Source organism: Orcinus orca, chromosome 1, assembly GCF_937001465.1.
Source record: "Orcinus orca chromosome 1, mOrcOrc1.1, whole genome shotgun sequence".
Taxonomy (NCBI): domain Eukaryota; kingdom Metazoa; phylum Chordata; class Mammalia; order Artiodactyla; family Delphinidae; genus Orcinus; species Orcinus orca.
In genome coordinates, this window is record NC_064559.1 from 117,981,930 (window position 1) to 118,007,067 (window position 25,138).

General features: G+C 40.5%; 1 protein-coding gene across 8 annotated transcripts in view; it reads left to right on the forward strand.

Moving 5' to 3' along the window:
• VAV3 (vav guanine nucleotide exchange factor 3) overlaps positions 1-25,138 on the forward strand; it is a 395,385-nt gene that overhangs the window by 154,535 nt on the left and 215,712 nt on the right. For 7 of the 8 annotated variants that reach the window (XR_004485033.2, XM_049700678.1, XM_049700676.1 and 4 more), the window contains 2 exons: positions 22,106-22,164; positions 24,584-24,649. The exons of the other annotated variant lie outside the window; for it this stretch is intronic. Coding sequence is in view for 6 of the 7 variants with exons in the window: in XM_049700678.1 (XP_049556635.1) it covers positions 22,106-22,164; positions 24,584-24,649 (125 nt within the window). In the remaining variant the exon portion in view is untranslated. The remainder of the gene's footprint in view (positions 1-22,105; positions 22,165-24,583; positions 24,650-25,138) is intronic. 8 annotated transcript variants of the gene reach the window in all.

The window sequence follows — 25,138 nt, forward strand, 5'->3', positions numbered from 1 at the left end:
ATGAGCGTTATCTAAGCTAAGCATTAACATTGCTTAGCCCATATGTGTCCCATATTCATACTAAAGATGGACATTTTAGCGTCAAAACTTTCAGAAATCCTGTGTCAGCTAAGCCTCCCAGGACACTGTGTAAATTATCTCCATTTTGAGACCTAATTAAATATGTATGTTGAAAGCATTTTTCTAAACAAGTATTTAGATTCTGAAATCAGTCATCATCGTTCAAGTGTGTGAAAATAGCCAAAATTATGTCTTGCCTGACCATCTGAGCATTACATTTCTGTCAGTTATTAAATCCCCACACTTGCTCCTTATTTGTAAACACATAAGTTTCTTTAGGGGAACAATAACATTGCTCAATTTTTGTTCCCCTGGATCCAGGACGTGGACACTGAAATATATTGCCACATTCCCTACAAAAGAGGAAAAAGAAAATCCAACAAACATTTTTTACTGCCTTTAAAGAAACATTTCTTTAAAGTTAAATTACATTTAATGCTTTTTCAAGGCAAAGTCAAAAGGCCGAGGTTTTACATGGATTGCCGGCATTGGTCTTGGGCTTTTGCCGAGCTTAGGCAGGCAGATAGTAGGAGTGGGTGTGAAGAGTAGTGGGTCTAGGCTATCAAGCCAGTTATGCACTGTTCATCGCTAAGGGATGCGCTTCTTGGTTTACTATGTGCACAGTGAACAAGGCCCTGTGCAGTGGCCCTCCAGCACCATTACCCTGACCTCCTTCTGGCTTGTCCCTTGGAGGAGCAGGGTTGTTATGTGGGATCAAATCGGTGCTGCATAATCAGATCTCATGTGATTCTCTTTAAAAACCCAGTTTCAATATGTAAGAGCACAGGACAAATCAGATTATCTTTTAGTATAGAGATTAGTAACAGTCTCCACTATATAAGGAGAGAAGCAACAGAGTTAAGTTCTAATAAACATTGAGTCTTGACTGTAATGGAAAGAGAGTTACTATAGTTTCTAGTCCTCCCCATATATCTATTTGAGAAAGGATGGAGAAGAAAGCAGTAGCATTTGCACTGAAATAATCTGTGTTGGAAAAGTACTCTGATTCGAAGTGATCATTTTGACATCTAGAAACCAAGAGTTTCAGTGGCTTTAAAGTAGTTATTTTTTGAATGATGCTGCTGAACAGTAGGAAAAAAATCCACCGCACTTCATCACATTTGTGGTTATATCAGGTTTGCTCTACAATGTTAGAGTGAGAGAAACCTCATTTGGAGAAAAAATATAATGAGTAGTTAGAATTGTTTGCCATGCTTTATCATGTAGGATTCAAATTAGAAATACTAGTGTTTTCACAGCAAGTTAAATTGTGCCAAATATTCCAAAGTATGTACCTACCTTCAGGGACTGAAAATAGAAAGAAGTCATTATTAGTGGAAAGTAAGTTACTATATTAATTTACATATTAATCTATATTTATGCCAGACAAACTTCCCCTACGTTTGTGTGTGTGTGTAACTTGTTTTATACTTAGTTCAGTTACCGTTCTGACAAATTTGGATCTAAAAAAATTAAATAGAAAACAATGAAAGTTATATTTGTGTTATTACAGTTTTAGATTTTTTTCAACCTGACGGAACCTGACATCTTTGTTTTCTTTTTTTGTTGAGTGAACATCAGAAACAGAAAAGACAAATAAGGAAACTGATTTTGAATCAGGAAATTTTGAATGATTAATTGATTTTTCAACACAAGCCAATAGATTGTATAAGGTACAAACATGACATAACTTAAAGTAAAATCCAGGCCTTACATAGCTAAATGAAAAGTACTCTTTCAAAGTACTGTAATTATCTCGAGAAACAATAAGGTGGTTGTTCCTCAAAGAAGTTTTGGGTCTTTCACCTCTAGACTATCACGTTTTCCTGACCAGCTCTTCTTTTATCAGTTTTAAGTTTTGGGCTTCTGACAATATTTTATTTGAACCAAGGGCTGGCACCACAGAGCAGTAAGAGAGTTTGAAAACCATTTCTGTTTGTTGTACAATCCTGAAAACATCTTTGTATTAAAAAAATTTTTTTTCAATAAGTTTATGTACACCTATTAATAAACCTTCAAACAATATAGAAATGTTAAACAATAAAAGTAGGGACATCCCTGGTGGTCCAGGGGTAAGACTCCGAGCTCCCAATGCAGGGGTCCCGGGTTCGATCCCTGGTCGGGGAAGTAGATCCTGCATCCATGTTGCAACAGTCCGCACACTGCAACTAAAGATCCTGCATGCCGCAACTAAGACCCGGGGCAACAGACATACATAGATACATATATGCATACATACATACATACATAAATGCAACAGTGAAATGCATAGCCAGATAGCCACTGTTGTTGACAGTGCAATGTATGCCCTTGAACATCCTGTTTATTGGATGCACAGGCAACATTTGGCTGGGGGTTGGATGAGAAGCATGGGGGCAGGGGCCCACCTTGGTGCAGTACAGGTCTGAGAGGACCCTCTCCTATTTCTACACAGGCCCTTTCCTCTTGATAGAGCAGTGGGAAGGCAAGAGACCTTCTCACACAACCTCACTTTAGAAGGTAGGATTGGAGTAAACGCCAAAAAAATACAATTCCTTATTCCTCTGTTGGTTTGTGTTCCTTCTGCAAGACTGTTTACATCAAGTATGTATGTAGTTACTTTTCAGTTTTTAAATCAAGAACTTTTTTAGATTAACATTTAGGGGAAACCAGAGGACTAAAGGGAATAACTTTAAAAAATACTGTGTTCTTGAATTAACCTCTTCATGGCTTATTTCTCTATATCAGTGGTTCTTAAAGTGTGATCCTTAGTCTGACAATCTGTGGCATCTTAGAACTTGTTGGAAATGCAAATTTTCAGGCTTCACCTAGGTCTGCTGAATTGGAAACTCTGGATGTGAAGCCCAGCATCTGTATTTTAACAAGTCCTCCAGGTGATACTGATGCAGGATAAGGTTTGGGAACTACTGTGCTATATAAAGGCAAAGATTTAAAATTCTTTTTAACATGGTATTTCCCCACTCATTCTCCATTCACTTTTACCCCAACCTAGAAATAATGCAGTTATTGAGACATAACATCGTTTAAAAGTTCTGTGCTCTTTTATGTCTCTGCTGTTTTTCTGTCTTGAGTGTCATTGTCCACTGCTGCTCGCATAGCAAATCTCTAATCATTTTTTAAAACTCTATTCCAGTGTAACTCACTGGAACGCCTCCCCTGACCCATAGATCCAGGTGGTCTTGACTCGTGCTTTTTGGAGCCCTGTGAGTACCTTGTTCACAGCACTTCACATTTGATTTGAGGGTTGGTTTACATGTCTCTCTCTTTTCCACATTATTGGGAATTCCTTGAGGAAAGAGATGCATCACTGACTTTTTTCTATCCCTGATACCTACTGGAATTCGTGGCATGTGCAGATGCTCAATACATATATGTTAGGTGAAGGATGAAGTGAAAACCAATAAATAGTAGCTTCTCCAGTTGAGAATTACTGTAGGGCAAACTGGTGTTACAAGGAAGCTAAAGTGGCTGGGGTGTGAGTTCCACTGGTTGTTAGACAGCTATGTAATTTCTCTGATACTGTTTCCTACTATGTAAAGTTAGCATAATTCCCACCTCACAGTTTTTTGTAGAGTTCCTGGCACACAGTTAGCTCTGAAAAATGGTAGCTAATAATAATCATAATATAATTAGTACCTTTTTGTGCATTTCAGTATTTTTAAGACTTTTATTATCCTACCTCAGAGTCATACTATATATAAATTTCCACTTATCTTTCAAAGTTATTTTACTCATCAGAACCAAAAAGCAGATAAATGTGATTGAATCAAACTATTTAATATTTTGTGGAGGAGAAGGTAAGAAAAATGAATCAAATATACTGGCGGCAAAAATTTTTAATCAGTGTACACTTATGATGTAAAGAAGGTTGCTATGTGGTAAATTTGCATAACTATACTTTTTAAAAAACAAGCAACAATATATGTCTATTTTTCAAACTCCACTTATCAGACTACTACAAAAAGTATTGACTCTGCCATGATTGACAGGAATTTATTTTGTATTTTTTTACATTCACTTATAATGTGCTCTCTTATAAATCTTTGATCCTTATTTAGATCAAAACCAGATTCATATGCTCTTTAAATGGGTTAAGGGTTCAAAAAATTGTACCCATCATATATTGAGGGATTCTAGTATTTATATATATTTAGTAGAAATAATATAGAGCCTTTCCACTGAATCGTTTGCCTCAAATTATATAACATGTATGAACAGTCCAGTACACTGCACTAATATACATGTCTTGTTTCTAAGAGAACTGATCCATAAAAGAATAAATGACAACAGACATAGAAAACAAATTTATGGTTACCAAAGGGGGAAGGAAGGTGAGGAGGGATAAATTAGGAATATGAGATTAACAGATACACACCACTATTTATAAAATCGATAAGCAACAAGGATTTACTATATGGCACAGGGAACTATACTCAATATCTTGTAATAACCTATAATGAAAAATAATCTGAAAAAAATATAACTGAATCACTTTGCTGTATACCGGAAACTAACACAATATTGTAAATCAGTTATACTTCAAAAAAAAAAAGTGGCAAGATTGTGCCACTGTTGGCTCACTGTTAGCAGGTGGGGCTGTGGCAGCTTAGATGGGTAGAGTTGAGGTTAGAGATCCAAATAGCCCGTCATTTTAGAGATGAGGGCCTGGGGCCCAGAGAAACCACATGGTCTGAGCATGGTCTCACATCAAGTCATGGCTGGAACCAGAATCCAAATCTCTGTGGAGTCCTATTCTCTTGGCATGATGTTTTGAGGCAGTCATATTAACAAAGCCATTGTGTAGGAGCCACTTTGAGAGCTTGTTTGGAGGTTCTAGCAGGGGAGCGCAGCTACTCGTATACCCTTGACCGAAGAACGGTCCTCCTCTATCAGGGAAGGTCGTCCTCTTCGACCGAGCGCGCAGCTTCGGGAGGGACGCACATGGAGCGGTGAGGGAGGAAGGGGACACCCGCCTAGCCAGCCAGATCAGCCGAATGAACCCTGGCCATCAATGGGGTGACAGATGTCGCAGCCAGATCGCCCTCACATCCTAGGAGCCACTTTGATAAACCATTTGATATTAGGGAGTTATGTGGCCTGAAAAAAATAATATGAAGCTGTCCTGTTTTTTTTTTTTTTTGCGGTACGCAGGCTTCTCGCTGTTGTGGCCTCTCCTGTTGCGTACCACAGGCTCCGGCCGCGCAGGCTCAGCGGCCATGGCTCACGGGCCCAGCCGCTCCGCAGCATGTGGGATCTTCCCAGACTGGGGCACGAACCCGCGTCCCCTGCATCGGCAGGCGGACTCCCAACCATTGCGCCACCAGGGAAGCCCCTTTTTGTTTGTTTTAAATCAAGTGATCAGTTGCCTCATTCTTGAACTTTTACCCCATCTTCAGTTCTGAGAGTTAGGTTCTGATGGGCTGGGAGTTAGGAATGAGGTAAAGATCAGCGCAGGGATCAGGGGTTTGATGGGGTCAGGAGTATCTTTCTGTTCATTGCTTCCTAATAGGCACAGCTCTTTTGGCCTGGCCTCGTCAAAACAGCTGCTTTGAAACATCCCATTCAAAATGTCCCTTTGGACAAAGTGTAAGGATCTGAATGTTCTACTTCATTGAGGGCTCTTTGTATCAGCTCAGGTTTCCTCTCTGTATAGTATTAAAAGACCCATGACTTAAGCAAATTTTTATAACTGGATATAAATGTTGGAGTCTGGGCTGCCACTCTAGGGTTTTGTCCTCTTGATTTAGGGTGCTATCAAGGATTCTCTGGGAGAAATAACCATAAAAGATGATCCAGATTTCAAAACCTCTTAAATATGCCATATTTTGACTGGATATTCATTTTGGGGGGACATTTAAGACAGAAGCTTATAAAAAGAAAAAGGACAACAGTATTAAAACAGAAACATTCTATTATTATTAGAGTACAATCTATCATTGCATAGAAGCCAATACAGGGTAGATCCAGCCTGGTTCCATTCAAGGAATTTTACTAATGGGACATAGGGATTTTGATATAGCACAACCGATATGTGAAGGATGCCATCATGGCAAGGGTTTAAAGGATATAATTTATTAAGTTATTTAGACATGAGTTATCTCGATCATGTCCTCTGTATATGACTATTTTCTCACTTGGGAGTTCTGTTCCATTGCTGGGTACTGCCGGGAGGCAAACCTGCTTGGCAGGGGAACCCAAGCACTGTCCGGCTGCTAGGCAGTGTGTCTCTGGTATATTCCATGTCTGAGTCTCTTTTCAAAAGAGACTAGAAAGAGTAGCTGAGAAACAGCTTCAGAAGAGAGGGCTGATGACTCCCAAATAACTCTGGTGAAAGAATTGTGAACTTTATTGACTTTCTTTCTTCCTCTCTTTTTTGTCCTGTAAGTAAACTGTACCCATTCTTCCAGGTGAAATACTTTATCTGAGGTTAAGTGCAAACAAAATATCAAATGTAAAACTGCATCAGAGGAAAAATTGGGACCAGGACCACCAGAGCGCGGCCCTGCATGCTCACTGGTATCATGTTGCCCATCAGGGCTGAGCTCCATTTCTACAGCCTTTGAGAGGATTATTTTCTCTGTGCCAGTTCTTGGTAAATACTCAGATTCTAAGGAAAATTCAGATTATCCTGGATTAACCACGTACACTCAGAGGAGCTAATGACTAAAAAGTACTCCTTGCTCATTGCAAAGTATCCAAGTTCCAGAAAGAGAAGTCTTCCAGGGCTCCTAAAGTAAAATCCCTTTCAGGATTTAAAAGCCACAGATAACAGAATTCTAAAGCAGCAGATATTGTTGTACTGCTTCAAAAATAGCTATTTAAGTAATTCAGCTAAAGTTATTCCTAAAGAGGACAGCAGCAAACACCTGGAATGAAAGAGAGATGGCGTCTCAAAGTGAAATTAAATAATAAAAACACAAGTTAATCTTCAGCATTTTTTCTTAGATCATAGTGCAAGTGAATTTCAAAAAGCTGATTAAATCCAATGTAATTTAGGTGGGAAGGAAAACAGTGTACCATGTTTGCAAATGATCCTCAGCAAAGGCTGAAAAGGAAAAGCAAGATGAAGGGAAAAAACAAACAAACAATACACACACACACACACACACACACACACACACACACACACACACACACACACACACACACACACACACACACACACACACACACACACACACACACACACACACACACACACACACACACACACACACACACACACACACACACACACACACACACACACCCTCAGTAGGAGTCAGGCTACTTCTGGGCCAGCCCCAGATTTGTGAATCCAGCCTAACACAGGTTCAGGTCAGCAGCCCTGATGTGAAATGTCCCAGTCACATGGGTCTCTGAGATTCAAGACAGTTCTGGGTCAGCTATTTCAACTTTTGTCAACCAGAGCTATCTTTGTCCCCTACCGGAATAGAATCATATTTCTAAAAAATGCCTGGATTTAATCCTTTCTCTAGTGCATCTTCTACATTGTAATGAACTAGAGTCAGATCAGATTTTCTGAAGTTTGCTCAAGCTAGACTTGCTTCTCTGGGGTTCTGTGTATCCAGTAGTGCACAAGTTGGGTTGATCCCTTTTTCATAACACTCACCATATTCATTTCCTCTGCTACCTCCCAAGCTCACTCTGTAATGAATTCAGAGCTAGGCGAGTGTTGAAACAACTTCCGACCTTCAGGCTCCTTCCTCCGAACTGTCTTGTACAGCTACCAGATTAGTATTCTTAACTACTGCTTTTTTTTTTTAAATAAATTTATTTATTTTTATTTTTGGCTGCGTTGGGTTTTCGTTGCTGCATGCAGGCTTTCTCTAGTTGCGGCGAGTGGGGGCTACTCTTCATTGCGGTGCGTGGGCTTCTCATTGCGGCGGCTTCTCTTGTTGCGGAGCATGGGCTCTAGGCCCGTGGGCTTCAGTAGTTGTGGCATGCAGGCTCAGTAGTTGTGGCTCGCGGGCTCTAGAGCGCAGTCTCAGTAGTTGTGGCACATGGTCCCAGTTGCTCCGCAGCACCTGGCATCTTCCTGGACCAGGACTCGAACCCGTGTCCCCCGCACCGGCAGGCGATTCTTAACCACTGTGTCACCAGGGAAGCCCAACATACTGCTTTCTGACAGTTCATTCTCCAGCTCAGAAATCTTTATTAGCTCCCCATAAATAAGCAGCCTCCTTAGCCTAACATTTTTTTTTTTTTTTTTTGCGGTACGCGGGCCCCCCACTGCTGCGGCCCCTCCCGTCGCGGAGCACAGGCTCCGGATGCGCAGGTCCAGCGGCCATGGCCCACAGGCCCAGCTGCTCCGCGGCATGCAGGATCCTCCTGGACTGGAGCACGAACCCGCGTCCCCCGCATTGGCAGGCGGACTCCCAACCACGGCGCCACCAGGGAAGCCCTTAGCCTAACATTTAATACCATGTGCTTCCAGCTAGCCTCTTCAGTCCTATTTCAAAATCCCCCATCGTGAATCCATCTCCTTCTATTGTGCTTCTATTTGTGGGTGCTCCTCAGTCCTTCCCTTGTTCAGATATAGTTATTGAGCATCTGTGAGCTCTGTGGTTTCTAGGGGCTGTAAGTACTGCTGGGAACAGGGCTGACACACCCCCTGCTCTCATGGAGCTTATAGTTCAGGGAGTTCAGCTCTAGTATAGTAGTTCTAGTATATAGTTCAGCTCTAGTTCAGGGAGACAGATAATAAACAGATATGTAATATTTCAAATGTGAGAAGTTATAACAAATATGGAAAGGGTGGTGAGTTATAGCACAGGCATCTTCCCTAGTTGGCTTTACCATTTATCTAGCAGTAATCACGAGCTGTCTTGATTTTCATGGTTTTAGTTTCCAGCATGTGGGTCTGAGCATGTGTGGGCTTGCTTAGTTCCAACAGGCAGAGCTCTTGCTTCTGGACCATGAGGACAGTGTCTTTCGCCTCTTTGTAGCTCCCAAACCATGTATCATCAGTATTTTCATATGGGAGGCAGCATGTGTAGTGATCAAGAGAGCACGCATTCTGGGTCAGATCACTTGTGTGCAGCTGTTGGCTTTACTGCTCGCTGCCTCTGGAGTATGGCCTCTTTAACCTCTCTGTTCCTCAGTTTAGCTTTCTCTCAAATGAAGATGATGACGTTATCTTCTTCATAAGGTTGTTGTGAGCATTTAATAAAGTGCTCAGCATAAAGATTGGAATCTATGGGTGTGTATGTGTGTGTGTAAATATATATAATAGCACTCAGTTGTTTACCAGTGTTATTTTTGTTTAGATGAGGTTAACTTTAAATCCATATAAATATTTATACTTCTAAACAGAGAAATAACCCTTAGAGAAAATAGAATACTATGTTTCCTTACAGTCTACTTAATTACCAACCAGATGGAGGAACATGAGCCCATGGGCTCTAGCTTTGAACAGTCAGACCCTTCTAAGTGGGTTCTGTTGTGTTAACTGCTCCTCTTGTGTTCAATTTGACAGTACGAGAAAATTTTACATATAAATTATTTCTGCAGCTAAACTCTGCTCTCTGAGTTTCAAACAAATAAGATATGGAAATAAGTTAGAATTAATTATGATCATACACGTTTTCTTGGACATTTTATTATACATGAATTAGTACCTAAATGTTACAGAGCAAATGTACTAATAAATTTTCATAAGCAGTTAGCATGACTGCATAATGAGGCAGCCCTTGTTTAGTAAATATTAATGTCTTTGTTACTTGTTGAAATTTACATGGGCTTTTATAGGTGGTTACTTTAATAGTGTATGTTTCCTGTTTGTTTATTGTTCAGACAAAAAGATGCAGGAAGTTACTGTTATGTTTATATTTTCATATGAATTTGAACTACACTATTAAAGGAATTGTTTTATGCTATGAATATACAGGATTTATATTTCCATAATACTTTGTGTATTGTAACCCTGAAAAAGGTTTTCTGTGAAAATATAGTCAAGGTTTCTATTTTGGCAAAATAAGGAAAAGATAGCCCACCCTTGCTTCAGCAGTGTGATGGTGAATTTAGTAGCAGGTGAGTTTAGATGCTCCCGTTGTTCACATGGTGTTAGACACAGCTGAGGGTTCAGTGGAACATGGAGCATGGTTTAGCTTTTGAGGTGGTTACACTCCTTGGGGATCAAGATATCTGCAAATTAAGGAACACTATAAGTCAGATGACAATCAAAGGCCCAACTCTAAAGGTAATGGCAGCATCGTCTGCTTTTAGCAGATCTGAGTATTCAGATCTGGGTTCAAATCTAGGTTCTGCTATTGGCTTATCATGTTCCTAGATATCATTCCACTTCTGACCCTTAGAGGGTTCTTATTGTATTAAAATAAGAATATCACATAACTCAGATTTTATGGGAGTAAATAAACCTAAACACGTAATTTAGTGCCTATCTTAAGCACTTAATACTTATTTGCTAAATTAAAGATTAAAAAACATACTGTTTCTGCTTGACTTTAGGGATTCAAAAAGCTGTTCTAGTATCCAAGCTAGTGGTTTTCATCCCTGGCTATATATTATAATCACCTGGGAAGCTTTTTAAAACTCCTGATGCTGGGCCCCCACTGCAGACTGAGTCATATTTTATGAAAGCAAGGTGTGGATATAGGTGTTTTTTAAAAGCTCCTCAGCTGTTTCTGACTTTCAGCCAGTGTTGAGAAACATGGGTCTTAGCCATCTGAGAATCACATTTGTGTAGCTGTCTTACCTTACTTGAATATATTCTGAAATGCCCTTGAATGTATTCCCTCCTTCACATCATAGTGCCCCGGGTCATGCTGTGTGCTTTGTCACCTGAACTTGGAGTTGTCTCTCTTCTCTAGTCTCCATTCTACGAGTGTGTTTCTCTTTCAGTTAATCTGTTGAACAGCCAGCACAGTTACAGTTATCCTAGAAAACAAATCTGAACATGTTACTGTCCTCCTTAAACACCTTGCTTAACTCTGTGGCCTATCAAATGCAGTCCTAACTTCTACATGGCCATTGGCAGCCTGGATCGAACCCCCCTCAGGACGCCTGGGAAATTGTACTGTAACTTGTCAAGTCTGATAAATGCGGTCAGGTCAGAGGGGAGAAGCCCTTGTCGGAGGCAGATATTTGGGAGCCCATTCTCATCACAGTCGGACCGGCTCACAGACTCGGTGAGTTTATTGATCTCTGGAACTCAGTGTCCTTCCTTGTTTGGGAGAAAGAACAAGAAGAAATAGGGTTAGAAATAAATGGAAAGAAGGAATGATGTTAGACATTTTCTTAGTCCATTTAGGCTGTTATGACAAAATACCAGAGACCGGGTGCTTTAAACAACAGAAATTTATTTCTTACTGTTCTGGAGGCTGGGAAGTCCAAGATCAAGGTGCCAGCTGATTCAGTGTCTGGTATGGACTGCTACCTGGTTCATAGATGTCTTTTCGCTGTGTCTTCCCATGGTGGAAGCGGGGTATGAGCTCTCTGGGGTCTCTTTGAGAAGGGCACCAATCCCATTAGCCTTCATGACCCAGTCACTTCCCAAAGGCCTCACAGCCCAGTACCATCACATTGGGGATTAGGTTTCAAAATATTAATTTTGGGGGGATGCAAACATTCAAGCTATAGCACATACTAAAAACATTAATGCTTTTGTGTGAAAAATGCTGGAATGGAGTGTCTGCTCAAAAGAATCTAAAAAAGAGTGGGTACATGTATATGTATAACTGACTCACTTTACTGTACACCTGAAACTAACACAACATTGTAAGTCAACTATACTCCAATAAAAATTTTAAAAACCTCATTAGAAATTCAGATCTCAACTTCCATGTCCGTTCCTCAGAGAAGCATCCCCTGAAGTCTTAGACAAAGACTGTCTGTCCTTCTGCTCTTACAAGCCCTGTACATCATCCCTCCACAACTGTTACCACCTGTGTAACGGCTTACCTGGATCTTTGTGATTATTTCCTTGTCTGTCTCCCAACCCCACTGCGAGCACATTGGGCGCAGAGGACTTGACCAGCTTTCAGCGCGTGTCTGTGGGGCCAAGGCTGGCATGGGACAGGTGATGAATGTCCTGGTGGGTGACCGTCAGATTGGCAGGTGGAGAGAATGATCAAACAATTGGCACTTATAGATGGCGGGGAAATGTGAAATAGAGAAGGCTTGTGGGGAGGGGCAGTTTCCTCCTCCCCCGGGGGCTCCCCACTCCCTTTCAGGGTCTCTTTAGCACTCCGCTGGTTCTACTAAAATGGACCCTGGGCGTCCAGATGTGTAGGCTCTGGCTCTCTTTCAAGCACATGGAGCTGTGGAGTTCGAGGGGGCCGTGCCACTTGTAGCTACCACCTGCATCTGTAAAATGAAAAGTGTGGCCCAACCTTTTCTTCACTACGGATCTGACTCCTTTTCCTGTATGCTGTGAGCGCTCGGAAGGGTTTTGTCTGGACCTGGGCTGTCTACTCTATAGCCGTTCACTCCATGTGGCTCTTGAGCGCTCGAATATGCCTTGGTTGAATTACATGTGCTGTAAGATACACACCAGATTTTGAAGATTTAGAATAAAAAAATAAAACAATATAAATGTCTTGTGTTTTATCTTGATTACATATTGAAATGATGCTATTATAAATATATTGAATTAAATAAGGTATAAGATTAAAGTTAATTTCACCTGTCTTTATTTTTTCTAATGTAGCTTCTTAGAATTTTAAAGTTATGTGTGTGGCTCACATATTTTTAATGGTCAGCTCTGGTCTAGAAACTGTTTCTTACATAATAAAGAATGAGTTTACCTGCTTTTTAATTGCTCAAGCACGTATGAAAACGAGCATTTCCAAGCGGTATGAAATGACCAGCGTTACCAGACCAGCCAGAACAAAGACACATTTTAAGGGCCGTCATTTTGTTCTCCTAGTCCTGTAGTCCAAGGTGCAATTTCTATTAGATGATTTGAAATATGAGAATAACTTTTGCAGACATTTCCTTCTGCTCTGTGAGCAGTCTCGCGGTAGGGACTAAAGATGGAGCATCTCCAGGCTGGCAGAAAGGGACATGTTCTACCCCACCATTGGATCTGTCTTCCTGGCGTTGCCTGTTTGTTCCTGCACTCCATGTGATTTCAGCCTTTAAAGTGGGAATAGCCATGGGGGCAGCATGCAGGAAGCAGAGATCTCTGCGTGACTTTGAAAGTGAGCTGGGTTTGGAAAATATGTTAACTTTGACCCAGCTGAATGATTTGTAGGCAGCTTTGAAAATTCATTCTATTTTCCAAGTCCCTTAAGTCACATAGAACTCCCCCAGTCTATTTCTGGTCTCATAAACAACCTGTCCTCTGGCCTGATACTAACACATAGGACACATCTGTTTAAAGTGAGTTGTGTGAAAGCCACAGTGGGTTCTTAGTGAGCTGGTAATAACACTGCTACCACCTCAAGTGCTGAGCTAGAGTCATTACTATAATTGTACAGTGAGTAATCAGTGTTTACCTACAGGGCCCACAACTAGAATTCCTTTTGTAGTAGTGAAGATATTAAAAGCGCCACATGAATTTTGTAGATTGTATCTCTACTCTGTGTAAAGGCAGGGAATGATTTGCAAATATGATTATGTTTTCAAACTAAAGTATTTCTTTTTAGTTGCCTACAAAAAGTTGAATTCTATATGGTGTGCTAACTTCAACACATCCTCACAGAACAGTGTAAATTTAGGAGAAGCAGTATTTATGTTTGTTCTGATGTCTAACTAGAGAGTTGTGCTTCCAGACACCTAACTCTGCACTGATGAATTTCAGGTTTCATCTGCTTTGGTATTTGGACCCAGGGGATGGTTAGAACAGTGTGGAAGAAAAATTGTAACTTCTTTTTACTTGGTGTGAGAAAATTAGCATTGCTGGTACCAGTTTGCTTCTTCCCTGCCTGCTCTTTAGTCCGAAAGTGTTCATTTTGAAACCACCTCTGTGAATTTTAGTAAAAATAATTTTTTGATCTGGTAGAATTTATATGTATGGAGTAAATTCTAGAGTCTGTCTGGGGCACAGCAGGCAAGGTGGTTGTATGGGGTTGAACAGGAGATGTGGGGAGAGTTGGTGGCAGGGGAAGGCTGGAAGGGGGTGGGGAGCAGATCCAATCAATTGAAGGCTCAGAGTGTCCTGCTAAATGATCTGATCTCTGCACGAAGGCTAACATTTAAGAATTTTAAGGTGGGCAGAGTGGTGATGGTGGTGTGCCCAGATTGACAGTTTTGAAATGTCATACAGCCTCTGTGGTAGCCACGTAGAAGATGAAGGAAGTGAAATTGAAGACATGGAGATGAATTGGAAGGCTTTTCCAGTGATTGAGGCAAGAGATAGAGAGGACCTGAGCACAGGAAGAGAGAAGGAGTTGGATCTGAGATACATTTAAAAGGGAGAATTGGTAGGATGGGGTATGAAGGAGAAGTGCCTGTCTAGAAAGTTTCCTGGCTGCCTGGGCAGGTGAGGGAGAGGAGTGAGACTGTGGGCTCATTGGGAATAGGGAGCAGAAACAGGTTTGAAGGAAAGATGCTCTATTTTGGGTCTTCAGGGGCCGAGTGTGGAGGCCGAGAATGCAGAGACAGCAAGACCTCGATGGTGTTGAAGTGCCTCATGAGACAAGTGCTGGTCTGTTTGGTTTAGAAAAGCTTTGCTTAATGACCTCTCTCTTAGAACCTGAAAACTATTCACCGTCAACCAAATAAGGAAAATATTATTCAGGAAATGGCAACTACAAAGAGCTTCTCAGAGAGTAAGGGGCAAGTGTTCTCACTGGAGCATGTGATGAGGGAGGAGGTGAAGCCAGAGCATGGTGGTTCTCACCCATCAGACCTCTTATAACCTGCAGAGAGTCTGGGAAGTTCCCTGTTGCCCTTCAAGATGCAGCCCAGGGTCACCTCTTCTAAAGACCCTTTTGAGCCTCTCTGACTGTTCTTCAGGCCGAGGGGGACAGCTGGCCTTGCTCTCTCCTCTGGGCTATGGACGCACTTTGTAATACTAGGTCTGTGTTTCCACTATCCACCCTTGTGGTCTTTCCCAACAGATGGTGGGTTTTTGAGAGTAGGAATTATATAGTCTCCATTTTGCTATCCTCAGTATAACAAAATGGAGTTTATCAGGTGTATCTAGCCCATAGTGAGTGTTCCATAGATGTTCCTTGAGTAAACGCAGGAGATTCATGGGCAGGATGGTGAGTTGGAAAGAGCAGTAGCCTGGGTAGAGGAGAAGGGACCTGGGTTCTGGTACCAATTCTGTTGCTCTCAGTTCTTTGGCCTTGGATAAGCTAGTTAATTTTTCTGGGCCTTGGTTTTACTATATGCAAAGAAGGAGATGGAATGAGAATCTAGGAAATCCATGAATGGTCTTCAAGAGGTCCCTGGATTTCTTGAGATAAAATGCAGAATTGTGTATACTTATATGTCTATGTGTATCTGTGTATTAGTATATACAGTCTTTATTTTCCCTCCCTCGGAGGAAAGGACCAAGAACTTTCATCAGCCTCTCAAAGAATCACTTGAATAAAATGTGGGGATGGCTCTAGAATTTCTGTAGAGGATGGAGTTGGGAGGGATTGTCATATGGTTGGGGGTGGGGATTCAGCTAAAGCACTTGTCCTGAAATTGTGGTTAAATGACAGACACACTCTAGTTACGTAGATTTTTATATTTATTTGAGGCAGTGAGGTGTGGAGGGGATGGGGACTGTGGGGCGATGTGTGCTGAAGCTTCTCTGAGCCCGTCTCTTTGTACTGTCAGTTCTTAGAGCTCTTTTATGAGCTGGATGTGATTCTGGTCGTTATTAGTGTTATATCTTCACGAACAGACTAGGCGTGGAACATTTGTTTGTTTTTTACTAAAATTCACTGTAGCAAGGTCAAATGCAATTGTTTTTAGCCTGTTAGACATACTTTGGTATGACAGGAGTTTATATTTTTTATTTATTTTGATTAAACATTAATTACACGGAAGCAGGAAATGAATGCTAAATAAAAGAAAAACATTTACTGTCAACAGTCCTCATTTTTAAAAAGCATAGTGTTACAATTAGACAAGCTTAGCAACTGTTGGCAACTATTAACAAACGCTAGCCATCAAGTACTCGAATGTACAACATAATTTATTAAATGTATTCCCAGCCATTAGAAAGCTTTCCTTTGTATCCTATGATAACTTGAGGTAGACATCACATGTTATTTTCTGAAGCGCTTTGCAAAGACCAAATCTTACTTTACCAATGATGATGGTGGCAACAATGGCATTAGGAAATGGCAGTAGAAGTACAGGACATTCTTCTGTGGTTACCCAGCTAGTGAGAGGTGGAGCTGGGATGGGAGTCCAGAAAATTTGAGTCTTAAGCCTGCATCTTAACCAGTCTAGTATATGACTTTCCTAAAGAGAGGTTCTTTTTCTCTATAGAGCTTTACTTTTGAAGCCTCAGAATAATTCTTGCATTTATGATCAGTATCAAGGTCTGCACAAACTGTAATTTGGACCACTTAAACCCATATAGATACTCTACTCTTCTGAACAATGCAAATGAGTTTCCCATAGTTCATAATCTTCTTGATACAGAAGTAATGTTTTATTCATCTTATCTAGTTGTACTGCTTTGCTTTACCCACAGAAGAAGTGCTAGGGATGTTTTTCAACAGCCTTCTACAGTATTCAAAGCAACAACCAGCTATTTTAGGAAAGATGTAAACATGTTGCTAGAAATGACACTAAGCTGCAGTGTATCCTAATGGGGTAATTTGCTGTGTGAGATTAGAACTGCAAAGGAAATTAAGATAATGAGTTCTGTTGATTTCCTAGGAGAAAGTGAGATATATTGTTAGCCTGAAACTCACCATCTGGTTGGATTTAGAGTTAGGCCTCACTGGCAGAGAATCAGATGCCTGCATAATACCAGATCTCTGGGTTGCTTCTGGTTGCACTCAGTCTAGTCTACAGGCCTATCCTGTCTGAATTACTCAGCCCAGCACCCCCAGGCCCACACTTCCGATTACGTCCTCTGGGGTTTGGGTTTGTCCTCCATGAACCCACAGGGCACTTGCTCTGAGCCTGTAGGAACCATGATGCAGCATCCCTGCCCATAGCTTCTGCTGCTAGGTGGTAGCTTCGTGCTGTGGTGCTGCAATGCTGCAGACCGTTCTTGAACTGCCAAGCTTGTCAGGTGCTTGGGGCTCAAGCTTGAAGCCACCTGATGGCCCTTTTTCAACCTATCTTCCTGGAAGAAGCACTTCCCCAGGAACTCCTATTGAATCCAGAGCCCTGTTCAGGAATCTTTATAGCCTTCCCATTGGCTCAGGGAGAGAGTTAAGAGATACAACTTCAGAGTAGAGAGCTCAAGGAGGTAAAGCCATAATTAATTAGTACTTCTTGACAGACCTGTGTGCTGGTCCCCATGGTTCCTTGAGTTCTTCTCTATGTCCATGGCTTCCTTAACTCATGACCTTGGAAGGAGCTATGGCAAACTGCTTCTGCACGGTTGACTTGCTTTTCTCACAAACTACGATATCAACAGCACTAATGTGCCAGGTAAGCAGAGGGTGAGAATTAGCCAGGTCTCATGAAGAGAAGAGTTAAAATGGGTAGCTTTATTGGCGTACAGTGTTGCCATTCAGTTTTGGCAAACTGTTTTTCTTTCATGGCTTTTAAACTGACTAATGGGGATGGAAAAAATAAAGAGCCCAAGCTAAATAAAAATTATCATTAGGGGGAAAATTTTGATGGGGAGGGGCGTGCCACTGTGTACGTTGTCTCTAGGTTTGAGGAGATAAGCAACTGTTTCTCATACTTAATATTTAATTTTCATAATGGGCTTCTTCAATTACTCATTCATTCCTCACTTGTGGCAGGCTAAACTCTTTACATATCTTTACACATATTATAACTAATCCGCACAACAATTTTTCAGGGTAAGTGGTAGTCATTCATTTGTTTGAGCAACAAATATTTTTGTGTTAAGTGGTTGTTTGGAGGCTGGCTGTGAGTGCAGTGATGGGAATAGAACAGTGAAGAAGCAGTTTCCCTGCCCTTAAGGTATTTTCCATTGTTGGATGGGAAAGACAGACAAACAGGTCATTAGAATGCCTTATTGTATTCTTACACACTCTTCGGGGGTAATGCGAGTTTGTGCATACTTATTGAAGAGCAATGGTTATACCTAGTCAGCCCATCTAGGAATCCTTCCTATAGAAATACCTGCACACAATTGCAAAGGTATTTGGCAAGGATGGTAATTGCAGCATTGTTGTAGCAAAATGTTGAAAAAGTTCACTGGCAGGGGAAGCGTTAAATCATTATGTTATATACAGACACTGGAATGTGATACAACATTCAAATGAATAAATGAATGAATGAATTCATTAAAATGAATAAAGATCTGTATGTGTTGACACCACTATACGTGATATGTTGGTAAATGACAAAAGCACGTTGGTAGAGAAATCTGTATAACAGAAACACATTACCTAAAATAATAATCATAAAGAAAAAGAAAAAAACAATTCTGCAAGAGTCACACCAGATTCTTAGCTCTGGTCTCCTTTAGGCAGAAGGTGAGAGAGGGGTGTGTGTGTGGGGGGGTGGGCAACTTTTATGTATTTCTGCATTATTTCGATTGAAAAGATAAACACGAGTCCTTTTGAAATATTTTAAACAGCAGATAAATTTTGAATAAGGGGATAGGTGCTAGCGCAGAGTTATGTCCAGGGTCCTGTAGGGACAGAAAGAACCCAGACTGGAGGAGGGAGATGGTCAGAGAAGGCTCTGGGTGGGGACCAGCCTGGCCGAGACAAGGATGAATGTAGTCAGGCGTTTGGAGGGAACCGAGGACGAGGGTTTCCTGCTCGGGAGCATCCCGGAGCACTGTGGCCCCTCTACGCTGTAACAGCCGGCCCAGGTGGTCCCGGGTTCTTCCTCCTTCCTCAGCCTCCACGGTGTGTCAGCCGCTTTTCCTAAATACTTCGCATATTTCCACCTCTTCTCTAGCTCTCCTGTAGACCTCTCATTTCTCACCTGGATGATTGAGAACCCCCCCACCCCCAGGGGGTCTCCTGGTCCCTGTCTGTATCCCATGTCCTCCTACCCCGGTCTGTCCTTCACTTTGCTGAGTGATCTTCTAAAAATGCAGTTTTGACCCTGCTATCTTCCTTAAACTTGTCAATGACCCTTCATAGATTCTGGGATCTAACCCACCCCTCTAAAGCAGACACACAGAAGCCCTGCTCGCCTCTCCCACCTTCCTCGCACGGTAACTCTTATTCTTGTTATCTGGAATTTTTTCACTTCTTTGCAAATGCCATTCTTCTTATCAAACAAGGGATGGATGTAGGTAGAGAAAGAAAATCCATGATGTGGATTTAGTCGTTCGTTTTCAGCCTATTAACCTGCAAATATTCTAACTTGTTATCCCCCTTTCTGGGAGTAAATGTCCATATGTCATGTTATTTGAGGCAACAATTTAGAAATTAAGACATTTCAAGGCAAATAGTCTTCTTACCGCCCTTGGGGCTATTTTCTTTTGTAAATATACTTGAAGGATGTTTCTAACAGCAGGTCATTCTCCACACAGAGGACTTCAGAATCTGGCATTAATTTGTGTACTTGTCTATTCCAAATCCGGATACACTCCACCTTTATATAGAATACACACTGTTCTAAAAACACTACATTGACCAAACAGTCCTTATTTGCTTTGGCTAAACTTGAGTTAATGGATGGACTTGATGTACAATAAGAGATACAAAACTGAGTGATAGTCCCCTGGTAGATTCACTTTAAGACATGCTACCTATTATCCTTCAGTCCCATCCACTGAACTTTTATCTTTATGTTATTTTTCTATCATTGAATAGACTAGACAATCCTTTTAAGTAAATAACAGTTGGTTTCAGCATGTTAATTTTCAGAAATGTTTGTACTTACATTCAATGCAGGAGTGAAGTGATAGACTATTGTCTCGCTCCCTCTGGTGGACAATTGTATTAAAAAAATCAAACTACATATAGTCTTGTGTGGCGGGGACAGGTTGTGACTAGTTCTGGTGTTTTAACATTTGTGTTAAATAATAGCAGTAGTAAAACACATAGCAGTACTAATGCTGTACTATTTCTCTTGTTATTGAGTAGTGACACTGCTGTGAAAAAACGATTTAGAAGCCGACTTCACCCCATAACTTTAGAACAGTGCTACATCAGGATAAGGCTCATGCTAGAATGCAACAATGTAGTTAATTCAGCAGTCTAAATATTACTCCACAGGTTATCCTGGACTCCTCCAATAGCTAGACTTTTCACTCAATAATGCATATTTTTGGAAACTTAGCAGATGATTATTTTTATCTTGAATCAGTTTATTTTGATAAATGTATTATTTCGTTCATGATCTTCTGAATTTACAGACTCACTGAAGTTGCTTTATCTTTCTTATGGATATTAATCGATATCAAGTGTTACCTAGGAGGTTGTTTTTTGCTCTTCAGCAAGGTTAAACCAGAAAGAAATTGCATAAAGGCCTTCGATTAGATTAAATTTCATTTGTATGTAATGATTATTTTATTTTATGTATTAATAACAGTTCACATTTGTTGAGTTAAGCATTTGATGGGCATCGTGTCATTTAATTTTTCAGTAACTCTGTGAGGCAGGTAGGTAGTTGTTATTATCCACATTTTATAGAGGTTGGTGAAGGTGGGCCTAGCTCATCCAGGTGTTCTCAGTTCAGAGTTTGTAACCACAACAATATACTGCCTCCTGAAGTTAGGTGGTAAATAAGTATATGTGTGGCTAATACCCTTATGTGACTCCTAGTACTGGAAACATTTCCATCTTTGAACTGGGGAATTCAAAGATTACCTCAACCTAGAGATAGATTTTTACCTTTTCTCTTTCTGTTTTCTCATTGTGAATAGGCCTTGTAGTAGAATGTATTTACGTTTTGTTTAGATACTTAAGACAAATTATATCTATTATCATAGAAAGAGGTTTCATGAGAAAAACACATTTTAGCTCATTAGCTTCCTCAGTAAGTCTTTGAAAGAGATGCTGTTAGGTGTAAACGTGGGAAGGAAGGGTACAGTTGCTATGTACTAACGCTAAAGATCTAGCAGGGCACATCGAGGGTTAGGTACTGAAGACCTTTATGAAGAATTTTTGAAACAGATACAGATAATTAAGGGTAATTTAGGAAATTCCTTTTCTGAAAATATTCAGAATTAGAATAAGGTAATTTTCTTGAAGTTGGCAATTATAAAGAATAGCTACCATATAAATGCTTTACATGTATTATCTTTTTAATTCTCATAATAAGATAGTGATTGTTAATAACCTAACTTAATTATTATAGGCAGTAGCCAGAAGAGAAAGCTGAGACCCAGAGAAATTAAGTAGTTTGCATACGGATATACAGCTAATAAATGGTGAAGTCGGGATCAGAACTCACATGACGTGGTCTGGCTGGAGAGCCCACCCTCTGAACCACTTTGCTATACAGCAGTTCTGTCCAATAGAACTTTTTGTGATAACGGAAGTGTTTGATGTCTGTGTCGTCCAATGCCGTAGCCACTAGGCGCATGGGCTACTGAGCACATGCAACATGGCTAGTCCAACTAAGGAACCTGATTTTTTGTTTTTAAAATTTTAATTAATTTAAATTTAAATAGCCTCTGTGTGGTTAGTGTCTACTGTTTTGGACAGAGCGGCGTTACAGGGTCTTTCAGATCATGTAGTAGGGGAGACATGAGAACTTTAGAATTACCCTAACTCCTTGTTTTTACTGATCAAGAAACTGAAAACCACATGGTTAGTAACCTGCTTAGAGTCATAAAATTAAGGAAAGGGACAAACTTATAAGTAGAGTCAGAAAATTAAGGAAGGGGACAAAATTATAGGTAGGTGTATATACTTCTCGGTTACAACTCTTCCCTTTCTGCACTTTGGTGACACCTGCAAACTTACGTTTCCACTGCTATTGTTAATATTGGATTGTAAAACTACTGTTTTTGAGAAAAAATATTTTTTTCTGAAATACACGTCCAGTGAGCCCTTTCCTCTTTTCTCAGGTTATAGAAACATTATCGCGACTCTCTCGCACACCTGCAGCGCTGGCCACAGGAATCAGGTAAGCTAGCTTCTCTGTGGTTCGTACGTCCTGTTCAGTTCAATGAAGTGATTGTTTATTGAATGGCTACTATGTGTAAAGCACTTTGCATACAGGGACCACATCTCATTCATGAAGAGTGGCCGGGTATATAAGTGCTCAATAGACATTTGAAATTTATCGAGCAAGTAAGAACTGAGTCGTAGCGTTGAATAAGACACATTGGCTAAACATCGTTCTCAACTCACTGGTGACTGTCACTGATACAGTTCTTTCTTTTAACTCCCTCTAACGTTCCTATACAGGTGATTCATTAAGACAAACACAAATGCTTAATTAAATTGATATTTTAAAAAAAGATATTGCAGTACATTTATATCCTGTAGGCCATAACAATAAGTCACAACTTCTAGGCGTGTCAGAAATAATCAGACAAGTATAAAATAATATATGTTCGAGAAGGTGTATTGAAAGTTTGGAACTAAGTGAAAAACTTGGAAGTACTGTTGATCCTTGAAAAACGTGGGAATTAGGAGCACCAACCATCCACACAGTTGAAAATTTAAGTATAACTTATATTCGGCCCTTTGCATCCTCAATTCCTCTGCACCTGTGGTTCCAACCAACTGTGGATCGTGTAGTATTTACTATTGAAAAAAATCCATTTATAAGTGGACGTGTGCAGTTCATACCTTGTTGTTCAAGGGTTCACTGTAAATTGTTTAAATTATACCTTCTCCATGCAGTGAAGCATTATGCAGTCAGTTAAATATGGAAAGGTAGATGTGTTATGTTGTGTCGGGCCTTTTCTGTTTAAAATACTGCATATTCAAGTTAGGTCAGTCAGAAAGTTGTATTATTAGGAATGTTAGAAATACAGAAAAACAGTTTCAGTAGCCACACAGCCAGGCCACATGGAAATGGAATGGATCTCATTTTTTACGTGATTTCCTCAGGGCTCCATAATTCAGTCTCCAGCCGTTATGGGGCTCTGTGACCCTGGGTCTCTTCTTCTGTTGCTTCCATTTTTCTGTTCACATTCAGATTCAAACAGAGAGGATCCAAGCATGACAGCCCAGTCCCTGGGTACAAAGCACAGTGATCTTGGGGAAGACACCCACAGACCCTTCCTCAGAAATGGGCCATGAGTCTGGCAGCTTTCTACAGTAGTCTCTAGGCCGGATAAATGTTCCATACCTTGTCATTTTCTCTTCAATACATGATTATCTTTCCATGTCAACATATATTTTGTTATATGCAAACAGCAAATTTTGAAATAGCATGATTCTATCCTTATGTATTTATATATTGTTGGTTCTGAAACTATATATAGAAGAGTTTTTTCCTTGTTACTTATACTTTTTCCTTCTTACTTATAATTTCAATTTTTTACTACAATAGACTTGTATATAAGAGTATAATAAAATGTGTCAAAATTTATTTAAAAAAGGATTTTGAAACTGGCATTTCTCACACATTTTAATTTATTTGAAAAATATATGTTCCTCAGATGTCTTAAGTACTAAGTTAATACATAAACGAATGTGAAAATGTTTTCACTATACTAAATATAATTATTTAGTAATTATCTAGTGCTTATTTTTTATTTTGATGGATCCTCTTGTTTTTATGGAACATATGACATGCTGACTTCATGTAAAAGAGGGTAAAACTTTTGGCACTATAGTATAATCACTGTGATTTTGTTAGACATAAATTTAGGGCATTATGTTGGTATTATGAATAAAGTTCATAGTACGAAGCAGACAAGGGAAGCCAATGGCTAGGAATAGGGTAGAAACTAAAGTGATTTTCTCTGAGCAGGGGACAAAGAAAACATCGTACTCTTTTTGAGGCCTGTTTGACTTATTTGTCCAATAGATGAAAAATAAAAAATACAACTCACACAACTTACGGTCTGAGTAGAAAAGTATATCAGAGTCAATGATCATATATAAAGGGCATGGCATTTTTGTTTTCTAATTCTCATCTATACTAGTGAATTGAGTCATGCTAGAATGGTTGTTACCTAATTACCAAGTTATTTGTCAGATCAGATTCTGTAAGTGCAAAGAATCTGAATGGTGCTAAAGGCAAGGACCCACTCTGAGCTGGGGAGCTGCAGTGGGCGCTGACGTGAGCCTGCAGGTGTGTGGCTGGTGGGAGGTCCGATGAGCACCTCAGCACGTCCACGACTGCTCACATGACTGTGGTGACCAGCCGTGATCGCTGCAGGTGATTTGAGGTAGCAGGTGCCACGCCTCCCTGGGGGACCCTGACACAGCCACAGCCAGGCACTTTGGGAGAAGCCCCAGAAGTCGTGTGAAACATGGTGACTGATCTGACCACTTTGGCAGCAGCTGAGCGTATGTGTTTCGTGAGAGGTAAACGTCCAGCCTAGTTGTTGGCTATTCACTCTTTTTTTTTCCCTCCCTCCTAGGCCCTTCCCGACAGAAGAAAGCGTTAATGATGACGACATCTACAAAAGCCTGCCTGATTTAATAGAGTATGTTGAGCATTTTCAACAAAAGTACACCACTGCCAATTTTTGCATCCTTTGTGGATTTTAACCGTGGGTGTTAAAACAGCTCTCTGAAGGGGAACCGTGGCTTAGTGATTAAGACATGTGAGAATTAATCTCAGACTCCTGATGGAAAGCTTCATGAGAAAATGTACTTCAACTGGCTTTCAATTCCTCTTGTGTGCCTTGCATTGTGCAAGTCTCTATGGAGAGTAAAGAAACAGACAGCAATGAAGTAACATTTGGAAGTTTCTCGAAGGCATAGGAAAGGTAGTAGATAAACCTGGAATCAGACAATTAACGAGAGGAGTATTAATAGAATCTACCACCGGACCTGTAGGACAGATAGTGCTCGCTGTGTAAGTTCAAGGACGAACGAGATCAGTGTGGGTGGGAGTTCTTCAGGGATGTTTCATTAGATGGTGTTGATTCTGAAGAGAGAATCCTTTGGGGCTGTATCATTTAATAGTTGGG